This window comes from Acomys russatus, chromosome 13 (genome assembly GCF_903995435.1).
Source record: "Acomys russatus chromosome 13, mAcoRus1.1, whole genome shotgun sequence".
In the NCBI taxonomy this organism is placed as follows: Eukaryota; Metazoa; Chordata; class Mammalia; order Rodentia; family Muridae; genus Acomys; species Acomys russatus.
In genome coordinates this window covers 1614115-1628909 of record NC_067149.1, presented here as the reverse complement: position 1 = coordinate 1628909, position 14795 = coordinate 1614115, and the positions used below count along the sequence as shown (strand labels likewise).

General features: G+C 51.2%; 2 protein-coding genes across 4 annotated transcripts; both read right to left on the bottom strand.

Annotated features, from left to right (window-relative positions):
• Window positions 1–288: 288 nt before the first annotated feature.
• Tmem150a (transmembrane protein 150A) lies at window positions 289–4514 on the bottom strand. Of its 2 annotated transcripts, none has more exons than XM_051154728.1 (8): window positions 4424–4514; window positions 3678–3859; window positions 3226–3273; window positions 2850–2936; window positions 2010–2077; window positions 1598–1725; window positions 1265–1442; window positions 289–1035 (listed from the first exon to the last, which is right to left on the bottom strand). In XM_051154728.1, the coding sequence occupies exons 2-8, from the start codon at window positions 3740–3742 to the stop codon at window positions 794–796; spliced, it is 816 nt and encodes a 271-aa protein (XP_051010685.1). In that variant the 5' UTR covers window positions 3743–3859; window positions 4424–4514; the 3' UTR covers window positions 289–793. The 2 variants fall into 2 exon arrangements, with proteins under 2 accessions (XP_051010685.1, XP_051010686.1); XM_051154729.1 differs by having other exon boundaries at window positions 1613–1725.
• Window positions 4515–11720: 7206 nt separating this feature from the next.
• C13H2orf68 (chromosome 13 C2orf68 homolog) lies at window positions 11721–13875 on the bottom strand. Of its 2 annotated transcripts, XM_051154727.1 has the most exons (4): window positions 13631–13867; window positions 13435–13553; window positions 12425–12576; window positions 11721–12093 (listed from the first exon to the last, which is right to left on the bottom strand). In XM_051154727.1, the coding sequence occupies exons 1-4, from the start codon at window positions 13735–13737 to the stop codon at window positions 11971–11973; spliced, it is 501 nt and encodes a 166-aa protein (XP_051010684.1). In that variant the 5' UTR covers window positions 13738–13867; the 3' UTR covers window positions 11721–11970. The 2 variants fall into 2 exon arrangements, with proteins under 2 accessions (XP_051010684.1, XP_051010683.1); XM_051154726.1 differs by lacking the exon at window positions 11721–12093 and having other exon boundaries at window positions 12257–12576; window positions 13631–13875.
• Between the last annotated feature and the right edge of the window lie 920 nt (window positions 13876–14795).

Sequence of the window (14795 nt, the reverse complement as noted above, 5' to 3'; positions counted from 1 at the left end):
ACCATACCTGGTTCCTTGAGGTCTTGAAAGTGGGTTTCACTACGTGACCCCGGCTGCCTTGAAACTCCCTGTATAGACCAAGCTGGTCCTTCCTGCCTCTGACTCCCCGTTCCTGAGATTACTGGTATATATTTACCATCATGTTCAGACTCTGTGATATATTTGAATGGCACCTGTCACTTTTAGTTCCTGGCAACCCTTAAGAATCTTTCCTGGACAAAAGGGCTTCTTTTCATCCCTGCCTACTGGAGCAGACCTTTCCTGATTCTCCAGAACAGACTGCAAACATGCAAATTAGAATTCTTTTAATAGATATAAAAAAGTACTAAAATACTCGTGTGGTTCTGCTGTGTTATTTGCCCTAGAGGAAGTGAGGGGCAGAGTGAAGAGCCCGAGTGCAGCTGGGTGGGCCTTCCCTTAGGCTAAGGCATGCGCCTCCCATCATCCAGACTTAAGGGGCCCTGCTGCCTCAGCCCCCAATCCCTGCAGCAGGAAGTCCCAGGACTGTCTGGCTCTGGGAGTAGAAGGCACCTGAAGGGCTGGCTGGGCAAGTGAGGACAGGTGACCTTTTACACAAAATACTACTCTGGTATGGGGGAGCAGGACATGTAGTGGAGGCAGCTGGCAAGGCCCTGCTCCTCTATGGCACGGGTGGATGCTGGATGGCCACTTCTCCAAGAGGGAGAAAGCCTAAATCCCAACAATACTCTCTAAAAATTGTTTTTGGTACAAAATAAATGCAAAGGTAGAGGGTGCCGGTGCTTCGGAGGCTGGGCCAGCCACCCTCCAGCCCTCAAATCATGGCGATGCTCTCAGGAGCACAGTTGAGGTGAGTAGAGGTGCTGCTGCTTCCAGAGGACTTACAGGCCCTACCCGGGGCAGGCTGCAGTGCAGCCACTAGTGTGTCTGAGGAGATCGCCCCAAACTCATAGCTAAAGGTGCCGTAGAAAATGAGGACATCAAGGACGAACACCCATTCACACAGGGCAGCCCCATGCTGTAGCTGAGAACTCTCATGGAGGAAGAAGACTCCAGCTGGAGTAGGGCTAAGGAAAGGTTCGATGGGAAGTGTGGGTCTGGCGGCACCTGTTTGGCCATCCCAATTAAGTAGATGAGGTAAAGGATCGGACCTCATGAGAAGACTAGGGCAGTGGTCACCGGGCTCAAGATCCCACCCCCACCCTCAACCTGGGGAGGGAAAAGGAAGGGTTGGGCAGGGGATGTCCCCCCCCCCCCCCCCCCCCCCCCCGCACCAGAAGGATACTAAGGACCATGGTGACAAAGGCAACGACAGCCAGCACACTTCGCAGGTGGGCCATGGCCAGGTCCAGAGGGGTGGTGGCCCCATGGTAGAAAAGGAAGCAGTGCAGGCACATGAAGAGCAGCCCGGCAAGGAAGGCCACACCAGTTCCGATGTAGTGTAGAGGCTTAGCATGGTCCACCTGGCCCAGACAGAAGCTAATCTAAGAAAGCCCCACCTCTCTGCCCCATCCATCACTTCTGTCTCCCTCCTCAGCCCCTCCCTTCCTTGATCAACCTCCAGGTGTTGCCCCCAGGGGACCCAGACCCTATTTAGGGGCGGTGAGGAGGGGGGCACCTGAAAGTTGCTGACCACCACAAGGCCTGCAGCGTTGGTGCACCCTGTGATGAGTGCCGTGGTGTTAATCCAGGAGTGCCGACTCTGCTCCAGGAGCTGCCCATACCGAAGGAGGCAGATCAGGGCCACTAGGAGGAGACAATAGTGCTGGGGCCACTTGTCCCTTCTTTCTACCTCCAGCTTCCTGCAGTGCCCTCAGGCACTCCAGCCTCTTGCTGAGAACTACAAGGTTGTGGACAAGCAGGGAGTAAACTGTTTTTGTGTCATTCCCCAGCCCCAGGCTTTTACCCAAGGCAGCCCTCTGAAAACTAATTAGCATCTGGCCCTTGGTGGTATAGGGCCCTGTCTGCAGAGTAAAGGTTTCTGGGCTTTTCTGGAGGTGAAGGGTGGGGGGTCTGGTAGTATAACTCACCCATAAAAGCACCCATGTTGCCAATGAGGCTGAAGAGGCAGCTCTCTGGGGGATATGTGCCACACTTGCTGAGGAGAGGGGTAAGGGCAGTGAGGCAGGAGTACTGGTGGCCTTCTACACCCCTCCCCACTCCTCCCCCTCAAGGGCTTTATCTGTGCTTGGTCCTCAGCAGGCAAGCCTCTGATTTAAGTAGTGTTCATACGTATGAGAGAGATAAAGAGGTGCCCTAGAGTGCCTGGCAGATCTGAGACTCCTTGCTGAGGCCTGCAGCTGTGGTCTGCTTTCCTTGGCTAGCTGTGTGACCTGAGTGAGAATCTCCAAGCCTCTGTTTCCACACATAGAAGTGGTGAAAAGAACAGAACCTAACCTGCAGGAAGGAATAAAAACCACTACTGGCATATAAAACTCAGCAGGATGCCCAGCTGCTAGAAGTAGCAAGTCGTGCACTTATTTATTTTTGAAACATAGTCTTACGTTGCTCCAGCTGGCCAAAAACTAGCTCGGGATGACCTTAACTGTCTAATTCTCTTGCTGGACTGCAGGTGCATGCTGCCACATCTAGTGGTACGTGGTGCTGGGCTTTGTGCATATTAGGCACAACTGAACTACATACCCACTGCCCAGGCTCCGCCTCACTCTCTGCTTCTCTGAGACAGGGTCCCATACAGCACGGGCAGGCCTTGAACTCACATTCCTACTCCTACTTCCCAACTGCTAGCCTGGCTTGGTATTATTAATTGATTCCGTACAATGTTTCTTAAGATCCAGCGACAGCCCTTTGCCTGAGGGGGTTTCTGGAAGTCTGGAGGGACCTAGGGCTGTCCGGTTCCCAGGGCCTACCTGATGAGGGGAACATCAGCAAGGGTGCAGCAGGTCTTAGGGCCCCCTTGTTCAGCAGGGTCGGGAGAGCAGGACTCATTGTAGGACCTGGCAAGTAGAACACAGGTAGATTGGGGGGAAGGGGCATCTCAGAACTTTGGCCTGTAGCCTTAGGCCTCAAAGAGAAACCTTTCAGACCGCCCCAGGGCCTTCCTGAAGCAGAGGCAAAGAGGATGAGGGATGCTGGGAAGTGGGTGGATGGACAGGACGGGACGTCATGCCTGGAGACCAATGTCAATGTCAGAGGACAACCGGGTCTCCATGTGGCTTGTGAGCTCAAGGAGGGATAGAGATGAAGGGAGCTTTAGAGTGAGGCCATCTGCAGAGGGCTCCATACCAGTTCTCCACTGGGCACACGTGGCGGTTCATCACGGCCATGGCATACCTGTGGGAGCAGAAACGTCACCCTGTCCCCAAGTCTCTTAAGGCCCAGCCACCACCTACTGGCTCTTTTACTTTGGGCCTCATTCGGCCTCACTATCTTTGCTGGGAACTCATTCGGTGGGGGTGAGGAGGGAGGGAGGGAGGCATGGATGCTGTAGCAGATCCAACTAGAGACCCTCTGGATGCTGCCCTGCCTACAAGTATGTCAGAGCTGTCCTGCTGGACCGCAGTGGTGCCAGCTTGTCCCAAGAGGCTGTGTGCCCAGGAATCAGGCCAAGCTTTGGTGACAGAGAGAGTGACCCTGGGTACCATTCTGGAGTTACAAATAAGACAAGGGGCTTTGTGTGTGCCATCAGGCTTCTATTAGCCCCCCCCCCCACTCCAACCCACACCCCTCTTACTCACACAGTCCATATGCCCGTGATGGAGAATGCTGACAGGCTGACAGGAAGGAGGATCCAGGCGGTCATGAGGGAGTGGAGCCAGGGTGGTGGTAGTTTGGGGATAAGGACAACAGGTAGGTGGGGAACAGGGGGCAGGCCCAGCTACCTTGAGATATTTCGGTCACAATCATCAGCTGCCCTGGCCTGGTTGGGGAGAAAGATCAAGGTCCAGGGTCTGGTGACTGGCCAGGGCGGGTGGGGAGGGGGAGGGTGGGCAACACTTAATCCAGAGCTCTCCTTGGGCGTTTGAGTATCCAGGCTTTGGGCTGAGCCCCGGCAAGAACGTGGCACCCTCTGGCTATCCATCTGGGGCCTCCGCGGTCTACCCAAATGCCACGGGCGCGCTGAGAGGCTCCGGCAGGACTGTAACATCTGGAAAGAGAGCCATGCTCCCTGGCCTGAGGGACGCCGGCTCGGTGAAGGCTGAAGCTAAGACAATCAAGGGGATCATGCCAAGGAAAGCCCAGGAGGGTGCTCCGGGCCGAGGGAGGCTGCGAGGCGTTGGCGTGCGGGCAAACCACCTGACCACTGCGCCCCGGCAAAGGGGCGGGTTCTTGAGGGAAGCCTGACCCGGTCCCGCTCGCGTGGGCACAGGGACCCCAGCTTGGGTAGGAGTCCGCAGCCAACGACAACATCCCCTCCCTCCACAGCCGGGCTCCCCAAGGCTATCCCTTGGAGGCCACGGGAGAAAAGGAGTCCAGTACGCACCTCCCCGGAGCGCCCCGCCGCCGCCGCTCCCTGCTCGGCCCCCTCGTGGCCGTGTCTCCAGCTGCGGCCCTCGGAGCAGCCCTGAAAGGTTTAAAGGGCCGAGCGGCCCCGCCCCTGGCGGCCCCAGACCCGCCGCGCCGCCCGCCGGGACGTGGAGTCCGTGCAGCCCCGGCCCGGGTGCCGGCGCCCCGCCCGAGACTACAACTCCCGAGCCCCCGCGGCAATGTCACGGGGGAAAATGTGGGCGGTGCCCCAAGTCCAGGGAACCTGGGCGCCCGGGGCTATGGCCCGGACACCTCTGACACGGAGATCTAGAGGGCAGTTGGGTTTGTCATTCCTGCGGTGGGAGTGCGGGCAGGCGGGCGGGCGGGCGGGCTAACCAAGCAGCTCTGCCTGTGACTGTCGCCTGTGACTGTCATTGTGCACGTGGCTGGAAGAAGCCGTTCTCCACTCTAAGATTTTGGGGGAGGCTCACTCAATGTGGCGCCCCTAACCCACCGCCGTCTCAACAGGCATGAGGCAGGTGGGTGAGAAGCAAAGCACCAAAGCCTGGGTCTGGTTTAGGAAACTTCAAGCACGCTGGATTTAGTTTCGGCTACCCCACCCTCTACCCTCCGGCCCGCCCCATTAGCAAACTCTAAAAGAAGGTTGTTTTCATTTTTATTTTGGGGGCATAAAAAAACAAAAAAACAAAAAACAAAACAGTACTGGCCAGAAGTCACCGTGTCCAAAATGTTTTCCAACTCGTCACTTACTTAAAATAAAGATATAGGGTACTAAACGATATTCATTCTAAATATATGCAGGTGCCTGTGTAGGTCAAGTAAAGATTAACGCAGCCAGGTGTTCATTAGCAGAGGGGAAGGTGGGGGAAGGTGAGTGGAATCTAGGAAGAGGAAACAGTATAAGGGAATTATTTATTAGTCTCGCCTCAATTGATGGGCCGAGTGTGTACCCTGAATATTCTTTTCACGAGGGAAAGGTCACGGCTACTTCTGCTCACACAGCACAGGTATGCCTGACTCTGCCTAAAAGGCAGCCCCAGCAGGAGGGCCCCCATGAATCAAACTTAGGCAGATCATTATCGCAAGAGAGCATGATCCTGGGCTGGTAGGGGTGGGAAATAGCCAGCCCGGTGAAACCAAGGCTAGCTGCACAAAGTTCCCTGTGCTAAAACAAAACAGAGCAGAGCAACCGTGAGTTGGGGCTTTAAGAAGAGAAACTTTTTGGAGAATAGAAATGGCACAGATTTTTTTCCTCTTACTGTAAGGACTTAGAGAAACTGGGCTAAGAAACAGGGCTGTGCAACAATCACTAGCTGAATTGACAGGGGTGGAGGTGAGCATGAAATCCAGACAAAGGTGCATCTTTCTGTAACACGGAATATTTTCCTGTCCCACTACATTCCAACCCCACCAGGTACCTTTTTTCTTACATGTTCAAATGGAGCTGTGAACTATCTTTGAAAGCTCTTTGGCTGGGGGGTGGGGGAGGGAATAGGAGGTGGGAGGGATGGGAGGTGGGGGGGATGGGGAGTAGTGTCCTATTAGGAAATCCAGACTAGTCTTGATTAAGGATCCTTCTGACTTTAGCCTCCAGAGTGGAAGGATTACAGGCTCATGGCATTACACCTGGTTAGCTTGTTGTCTTCCCCTCAAGATAGGGACTATGAGCCCACCAGTGGTGGCGCACAGCACTCGGAAGGCAGGTGGAACACTTTGAGTTCAAAGCCAACCTGGTCTACCAAGCGAGTCCAAGACAGTCAAGGCTACACAGAAAGACCCTGTCTCAAAAAATAAAAATAAAAATAAAATAAAACGAAACAGACAAAAGATAGGGACCGTGTAGTCCTGCTGTTGGAACTGCCTGTAACTGGCTGGTGAATTTTTTAACTAAAAAAATTATATATATATCCGGGTATAGTGGTGCACCCCTGTAATCCCTGCATTTGGGAGGCAGAGGCAGGCAGATCACTGTGAGTTCTAGGCCAGCCTGGTCTACAAAGTGAGTCCAGGCCAGCCAAGGCTACACAAGAAACTCACTCTCACTCTCTCTCTCTCTACACACACACACACACACACACACACACACACACACACTCGGGGCTGCAGAGTTGGCTCAGAGGTTAAGAGCACTGCCTGTTCTTCCCAGCACTTGAGTTCAATTCCCAGCAACCACATGGTGGCTCACAACCACCTATAGTGAGATCTATCCCCCACATCTGGCCTGAAGTTATTACATGCAGGAGAACATTGTATACATAAATAAATCTTAAAAGAAAAACCAAACAAAAACATGTATTTGCTGGACGGTGGTGGCCCACCTTTAATCCCAGCACTCGGGAGGCAGAGCCAGGCAGATCGCTGTGAGTTCAAGGCCAGCCTGGTATACAAAGCCAGGACAGCCAAGGCTAACACAGAGAGACCCTGTCTGGAAAAACAAAAAAAAAAATAAATAAGTTTTAAAACTCCTTTATGTGTATGGTGTTTTGCCTGCCTGTACGTCTATGCGGCACATGCTTGTGGTAGATCCTCTAGGACTAGAGTTATAGACAGTGTGTGCTTCCATGTGTGTTCTGGGAATTGAACTTGAGTCTTCTGGAAAAGCATCAAGTGCTCTTAATCACTAAGCCATTTCTCTAGCTCCCCGCGCAAATAAATATACTTCTGCCTCCCCAATGTTGGGATTGAAGGTGTGCTCCACCAAGCCCAGTTTAGCTTTTACCTTTTGACTAATAGCCTGCCTCTATCTTGGCATTATGGCACAGGCCAACATTGCCATGCTACTTAGTTTTATGGTTCCCAGCACTCACTGTATCCTACTGAGCTGGGCTTGTGTCTCTAGCCTATCACCAGGGGAAGGCCTTGGAGGAATCCTCAAGAACCCTACTGACTATTTTATCACGGTGTTAGGTGACCAGAACTCCAGTGCTGTGTTGCTGGTGGCACTTTTAGGTTTAACCTGTCAACTTGAATAATCCCTAAAACAGACACCTTTAAGATACAGGTCCTAGCTGGGCGTGGTGGCGCACGCCTTTAATCCCAGCACTCGGGAGGCAGAGGTGGGTGGATCGCTGTGAGTTCGAGGCCAGCCTGGTCTACAAAGCGAGTCCAGGACAGCCAAGGCTACACAGAGAAACTCTGTCGCAAAAAAAAAAAAAAAAAAAAAAAAAAAAAAGATACAGGTCCTGATAAGGCCTTTTATGAACACCTGAAGAAGGAAGCTGCCTAAGAGGACAAAAGTAGGACCAGACGTCTTTAAAAGTTGATTTTTTTTTTTTTTTTTTGGTTGTTGTTTCTGAGATAGGGTTTCTCTGTGTAACAGCTCTAGCTGTCCTGGAACTCGCTTTGTAGACCAGGCTGTCCTCGAACTCACAGATATCCGCCTGCCTCTGCCTCGACTCCCAAGTGCTGGGCTTAAAGGCGTGCACCACCACTGCCCGGCTGAAAGTTGCAACTCTTATGCTACATGAGCCTAGCTGTTATACTCCAACCAGAACAGCTCTTAAAATAGTCAGCACAGCAAGGGTGAGCTTTCCAGTCTGTAGTGGAGTGACTTTAGGGCAAGCATTTAACCTCCCTCCCCCTCAAGTACACAAGTGATTTCACAACTCTTGGCAAAAACAGTGCTGTAAAAATAGTTTATTGGTTAAAAAAATACCGTCCATGATTTTCAAACAATTTGTGTAATTCATTTTATCTATACAGAAACACCAGAAATGGCTTTTTCTGCTTTAGCACCATGATATAGCCGGTACACGCTGATGCTTTTTTTAAAATTTTGAGACAAGGTGTTGCTATGTTGTTGGGGCGACTCTCAGTCTCCTCTTGACTCAGTCTCTTGAACCGTTCACCACAATCCCAGCTTTCTGTTCTGCTGGCTCTGGGAAGAAAGGAGCTCTTTACTAGGAAGATTTGCACTTGTAGCGTCAGTCCAACTCCAAGGAAATTTGGGCTGGACGCCTAGGGCTCCCCGGAGATAGGGTAGGAATTCAAAGGAGTTAAGGTTTCAAATAACTGTCAACATTCCATGAGATTTTCCCCAAAAGGCTCACAGGTAGGAGAGCCATCTGTCTTCCATACATGTGGGAAGCACCGCCCTGACACAGCAAGTCCGATACTCACCCCTCCAGGGGCTTCCACCTGCCTGGGCTGACCTCCAGTTGGCACTGCATCCCAGGTGACCGGAGATGGATGTTCTTGCCATTCACACCACGGGCTGGCCACACTGTATCCCTTCCCTTCTCGTCCTACACTCCTCAAAGGCACTCTTCTATGCTTGCCAGTGGGCTGCAGCTCTAGCTTTATCATTTATTCTTACACAGCTTAAAACCCCTTGCAAAACCAACTCTCTGGCCCAGGACTTACAACTGTGAAATACAAGCTTAATTCTAGGTAAGAATTGAGGGAAAATGGGAATGAGATTTTTGTTGTTGTTGTTTGAAACAAGGTCTGTGTAGCTCAGGCTGGCCTCAAACGCAGTAGTCCTGGGACTTGCTATGTAGATCAGGCTAGCCTTAAACTCAGAAACCTTCCTGCCTCTACCTCCCAAGTGCTGAGATTAATGGTATGTGCCACCATGCCTGGCTACATGGCAATTCTTTCACTTTAGCCTCTAACATGCTGGGATTACAGGCATGTACCATCATACCTGGCCCAGCCTCCCTTGTCCCCAGCTCCTCCCTCCCCCACAAAAGAGCATAACTACTCAAATGAGTGTTGATTCTGAAGTGGTTTGTTGTATGTCACGCCTACGGTGCACCGCTTCTACTGTGTCACAACACAGGGACATTTTTTTGTTTTACGAGGCAGGGTCTCTGTGTAGCCTTGGTTGTCCTGGACTCCCTTTGTAGACCAGAGTGGCCTTGTATTCACAGCAATCCACCTGCCTCTGCCTCTCAAGTGCTAGGACTAAAGGCGTGCGACACTACCGCCTGGCGACACAGGGAAATTCTGAGAGCTCACTATGTCCTGTGAGTTTTGAAATAGGTAAGAGACATCTACCAAGTGAACTGGACAGCACTATCCTGGACCCCAGAAGTGAACAGCAGAGCAACGCAGCTAAGCTGTTAGGCTGAGGGCAGGCCCCAGGGAGGCACTTCAGGGATGCCTACAAAACATCAGCATCAGCGCCCACAGGCTGGACCACTCTTCACTTAAAGTATAGGTTTAGGGCTTTAGGTAGTCACAGAGGACAACTTAGCTAAGAATCAAGAGGGCTTTCTTAGCTGGAAAATCTTTCACATACGTTTGATAAGTAAAGAGCTTAGAGGAGTTTCCATCAGGCTCCTATTTAAGAGGGTCTTTATAGGGATCACATAAGCACATGAAAGGCCTATACTGAACACTCTGCTCTCTAGTTCTTCTTTTATCAAGAAGTGAGAATAAAGGCAAACTTTTTGGTGCTGGGTCCTCAGATTCCTCTTCTGGTCTTTTTTCTAGGTTCAGTAACAGCACCAGAAAATAGGAAGCACAGCTCTCAGAACACAGACCCCCAAAGAAGCAGAGTTCCAGTGAATCCTGTGTTTCAAGACAGAAAGTGGCCTGATTAACTGGAGACTGAAATGGCCTCTGGGATGAAGAGTGTGGAGCCTGGCAGAGCCTCTTTCACCCTGGAGGCTCTGGATGGCATCTTAGCAATGGAGTCCAAAGGCACTTACAACACTGTGCAACAAGTACAGGGGGGAGGCTTTCTGCTTTGACGGCAGAATGGGAGCAGGACTGACAACTTAAGGCACTTAGCCCCGGGCCCAGCTCTCTGGGTCTAGAGCATTCAGGTTCCCAGCCACCTCCAGAACCAGGCCCAGCTAACCCAGTGCCCCAGAATGCTCTGGCACGGTAAGCTGTGACTCACTCACTGTCTTCATGGCACAAAGCAGATGCCTGGCTACATTACATGTTTTCAGCAGAGTGAGATAAAATCCAGCAAAGTCCCCAAGTGTCCTTGAAGAGAGAAGCTCCTGAGCTGATATAGTTAGAATGATCTCAAGGCCTTCACATAGAAGACAACCTCCTGAGGCAGGGGGTTTGACTGTTGGCAGTCTCAGTGCTGTAGGCTCTTCTACAGCTCACATTTCAAGTTGCTCAAGTTACGCTCATTTCCTGGAAATAGTAGGCGCCTCTGAATTCCCATGCACAGGATGTGTTGTGGACTTCAGACCTTGGCCTAACCTTGGGTTGGAAAACATGACCCCTGTTGGAAAAATGCTATGTCTAGGGATCTTTACCTAAGTTATATTTATTTAGGTCCCCCCCCCCCCTTCTCTGAGACAGCTCAGATTGGCCTTTAACTTGTAGCTTTGGCCTCCTGCATGCTGGAGTTACAAATGTGCATCACCATGTTCAGACATATTCTCAGCAGGTAGGAAAAAAGCAAGCGCAGGGCAGAGACAGGTCATTTCACTTCCTTTATGGTAGTCTTCAGCACTCTTTCTCAATCTCCTTTTTGTAACTAGCGCCCACCCCACCCCCGCCCCTCGGAATTACAGCTATGGTCAACTCTCCCAATCTCAATAATTTGAGATTGCTAAACAATAATCGGAAAGTTACTTTAGAGTTTGTTTTGATAATTCCTCTCTGGTTTGAGCAGAAGGTAATCTGTTTAAGGCTAGGGGGTGAATTTGGTAATCCTAGGCAAGGCAGGTTTTTCTTGCTTTTAACGCTTTAAAAAAAAAAACAAAAAAACTTTTTGAGGTAGGGTCTCTCTATAGAGCCCTAGCTATCTGCCCTGGAACACACAATGTCCCTATGTAACCAGCCTGGCCTTCAACTCCCAGTGATCTGCCTGTCTCTACCTCCTGAGTCTTGAGTGCTGAGATTCAAGGCATGTGCCACCATGCCCAGGAGGGCAGGGCTTTTTTTTTTTTCTCCAACAAATGACTGTAACTTGGCTCAACATCTTCATCCTGGGTCTCCTAGTAGACAGTACAAAGCAGTGGGGCAAATGAGCAGCTTGGGAAAGCCATGAAAAGGGAAGGAGATATGTTTCCAAATAGACCTCAAAACCAAAGCTCTCCTATTTTATTGGCATCAGAATTACTTGGAGAACTTGTTAGGAAGGCAGGCTCCCAGAACTCCCGCTTCCAAATTCCTGAGTGGTAGAGAAACAGTCACATGGTGGGAGGGTGGGGAAAAAGGATTCTACCCAAGGCAAAAAGATAGGAGAAAGGAAAAGTGACATCTGAGAACAGATCTAGGGAAAGGAGGAATAAAGCAGAAACATCAAAGAACCACAAAATAACAAATATGGCTCATAAAGGAGTCTGGCAACTGACCTCATCAAGACAGCAAGCAGCACAGGGGCAAAGGCTTCATGACCCTGGCTCCCCCTGAAGTCTCTACTCCCAAACACCAAGTTAGTCAAAGCTGTCATAAAAGTCCAGAATGTCAGGTTACACAAATGGAAAGAACAGCTGCCGGGAGGGAGGGAAGAACAGGGATCCCTGAAGTTCGTTTAGACTGGTCCTGGCACCCCCAAAACTAGAGGTGAGCTCCCTGGGCAAAATTCGGCCAAGTGCAGTGGATCCTGCCTGACCACCTTCAGCCCGGTCAGTGTCGGCTCTGGCGCTTTGCAAGCTCCTCCTGGATGCGCAATCTGAGGGCCTCTCGCATGGCGGGATCCAGAGGTGTGTGTGCTGAGACTTCCTCACTCACCCTTCTGGGATCATCATCCTATATGGAGGAAGAGTCAGGAAGCTCAGAGCCTGGTCTCTTTCAGGAAAGTGACCTGCTCTGTTCCTGCACAGCATTTTCACACAACTGTCTGGCTTAAGGCTTCTCATTTCTCAGGAGTTCCAGAACAGTGATTCTCAGCTGAGGGTCACCAGTTCTCTGGTCCCCCAGCTAAGAATCAGCGAGTGATGAGAGCGTTGCACCTGATGGCTATGCCCAGCAGTCCCATGTGTCCCCAGTGGCCCTGAGATAAACAGCAGCTAGGGGTCAGGTGGCGCTTTCCGTCATGGCCCAGGACCAAGTAGGCTGCCGCTGTTTGCAGAAGGGTTACCTGATGTACAGTAACTGTTGTGATCTCGCCACTGTCCGCCTCATATTCTAAACAGAAGAGCTGACGGCCAGGAGGCTCCAGCTCAGAGCTTCCACTACTGCTGCTCTCACCAGATTCCTCACAGTCTGGGTTCACTGGGTGGGTAGAACCATCTGTAAGGGCAAACCAGAATGAGAGGGCAGAGGGGACAATGCTAACACCCCTGCCCGCTGCCAGTATCGGAAACACAGCACCAAGAAAGCCTCCAAGTTTCGGGCAGACCCTGGGTATGCACATGTGTGCAGTGTGAGTGAGTGTGTGTGTCTGGGGAGCTGCCAATCAGGATTTTACATTTCCCTCTCTATTTCCACTCTAGCACAATTCCGCTATAAAGCAGGTACAAGATACACATGTCTCCAATAAACTAACACTGGAAGCTGCTGAAAGGATGGTCAGGTTTTTTTTTTGGCCTGGTTTCAATTCCAGGCTCTGCCATTTACTAGCTCCGAGATGTTGGACAACTTATCATTTTGCTTCTTCAGGCAGTGAAACTGAAATAATAGTTCTCAGCTTATGGTGTTCCCATGGGCTCAATGAGTTAATGTACCCAAGATCTAAACCCTCTGTAGATAACAGCCCACAAACTTAGTGTCATATGTTAGCTAACGTAAGTTCGTGATCACAGGAAAACCGACAAAAGGTCATTTACTCGGTTTATTTCATTTTATGTACTGTCCCTTTTTGTTTCATATTTGTTGTTTTTAAAATCTCAGCCAGGCTTTCTGTCTTCCAGGTGGCAGAGATATTAAAACACAGCATGGCAGGCAATACCAGAGGACAGCGATTCCTGGTTTGGGTCCCAAGTACCTTCTGTAACAGTGCTGCTTAACGGGGGTCAATGGCCCTGGAGCGGAGATCGGGGGGCGCTGACACTGACAAGTGTCTTCTGTAAGGGCTGGGTGAGCAGGAGCCCTGACACAGAGGAGAGAGGCTTGCCCAGGGGGCGGGGCCGCGGACCGGCGGCTGCTCACCTCGGTGGCGGGGCAGGTACACCTGTAGGTCAGGCTTGCGGGGCCGCGTGGGCGCGGGCGTATGGCGCCTCCTCGCCTTCTCCTTGGCCGCCTGCTTCACCTTCTTGTCGTAGTCGTCCCTGCGGGGAGCCGAGCGGGAATCAGATGCTGTCACCCGGCCGAATCGGGCCGGCCCGGGCCTGGGGCGGGACGGTACCGAGCGATCTGGTTCCGGCGGATGTGGTGTACGAAGCCGTGGCTCATGTCCAGACGCCCGCCAGGCTTGCAACACAGTCCCGGGCCGGGATCCCGTGCCGCCTCCATCCGGATCCTGGGCGCAGAGCCGCCGCAACCGCTACAACGGCCGCGGAACTCAGGCCGCCACTTTCGGAGCCCGACTTCCGGCTGCGAACCGCGACTTCCGGCTCCGATGCCTTTTTTCCGGTTGCGAAGGGGCGGGGCATGCTTTCGAAATTTGGGGACCTTGGTCTACTTCATTACATTTAGAACTTGAGTTTCGCTTTCTTTGTAATATCACCTATACGAAAGAAGGATTTTTATAGACGATACCAGGACATTATAAAAGTGCGAGTCATCCACGAATGCTGAAGATTGATTCTCTTACTAGTCTAGAGATGTTGGCTTTCTCCTTTTAACCTTTTAATATATATATATATATATATATATATATATATATATATATATATATACACACACACATATATACACACATATACATACATACATACATATGTACGTACGTACATACTCAGGAAGGAAGCAGAGGCAGAGGCAGGTGGACCTCTGTGAGTTCGAGGCAGCCTGGTCTAACAAGTGAGACCAGGACAGCCAAGGCTACACAGAAAAATCCTGTCACGAAAGATACCCCCTGCCCCCCCCCCCACAAAGCCCTCTAAATATGGTACTAATTGAAGTTCCCAGGTACAAGTCTGAATGAAAGATACAATTTGGGAATACTGACCCCTTTTTCTGGTCCCTGATCAGAGACAACTCTGTTTTTGTTTTGGTTTGTGTGTGTGTGTGTGTGTGTGTGTGTGTGTGTGTGTTTTTCCCCGAGACAGGGTCTCTCTGTGTAGCCTTGAATACCCTGGACTCGCTTTGTAGACCAGGCTGACCTCGAACTCACATCGATCCGTCTGCCTCTGCCTCCTGAGTGCTGGCATTAAAGAGGTGCGCCACCACCGCCCGGCGATCAGGGACAACTCTGGACTGTCGTTTCGAGACACAAACCGTCTTGAAAATATTTAGGGTCGAATGCCAGCTTCCTTTCAACTACAATCTTCGTAGCTTGTGAAAGGTTCCTGTCCAAGAAGAGAGGATGGATAAGAAGGCTCTCAGCTGCCCCAGCACTGTATTGTCCC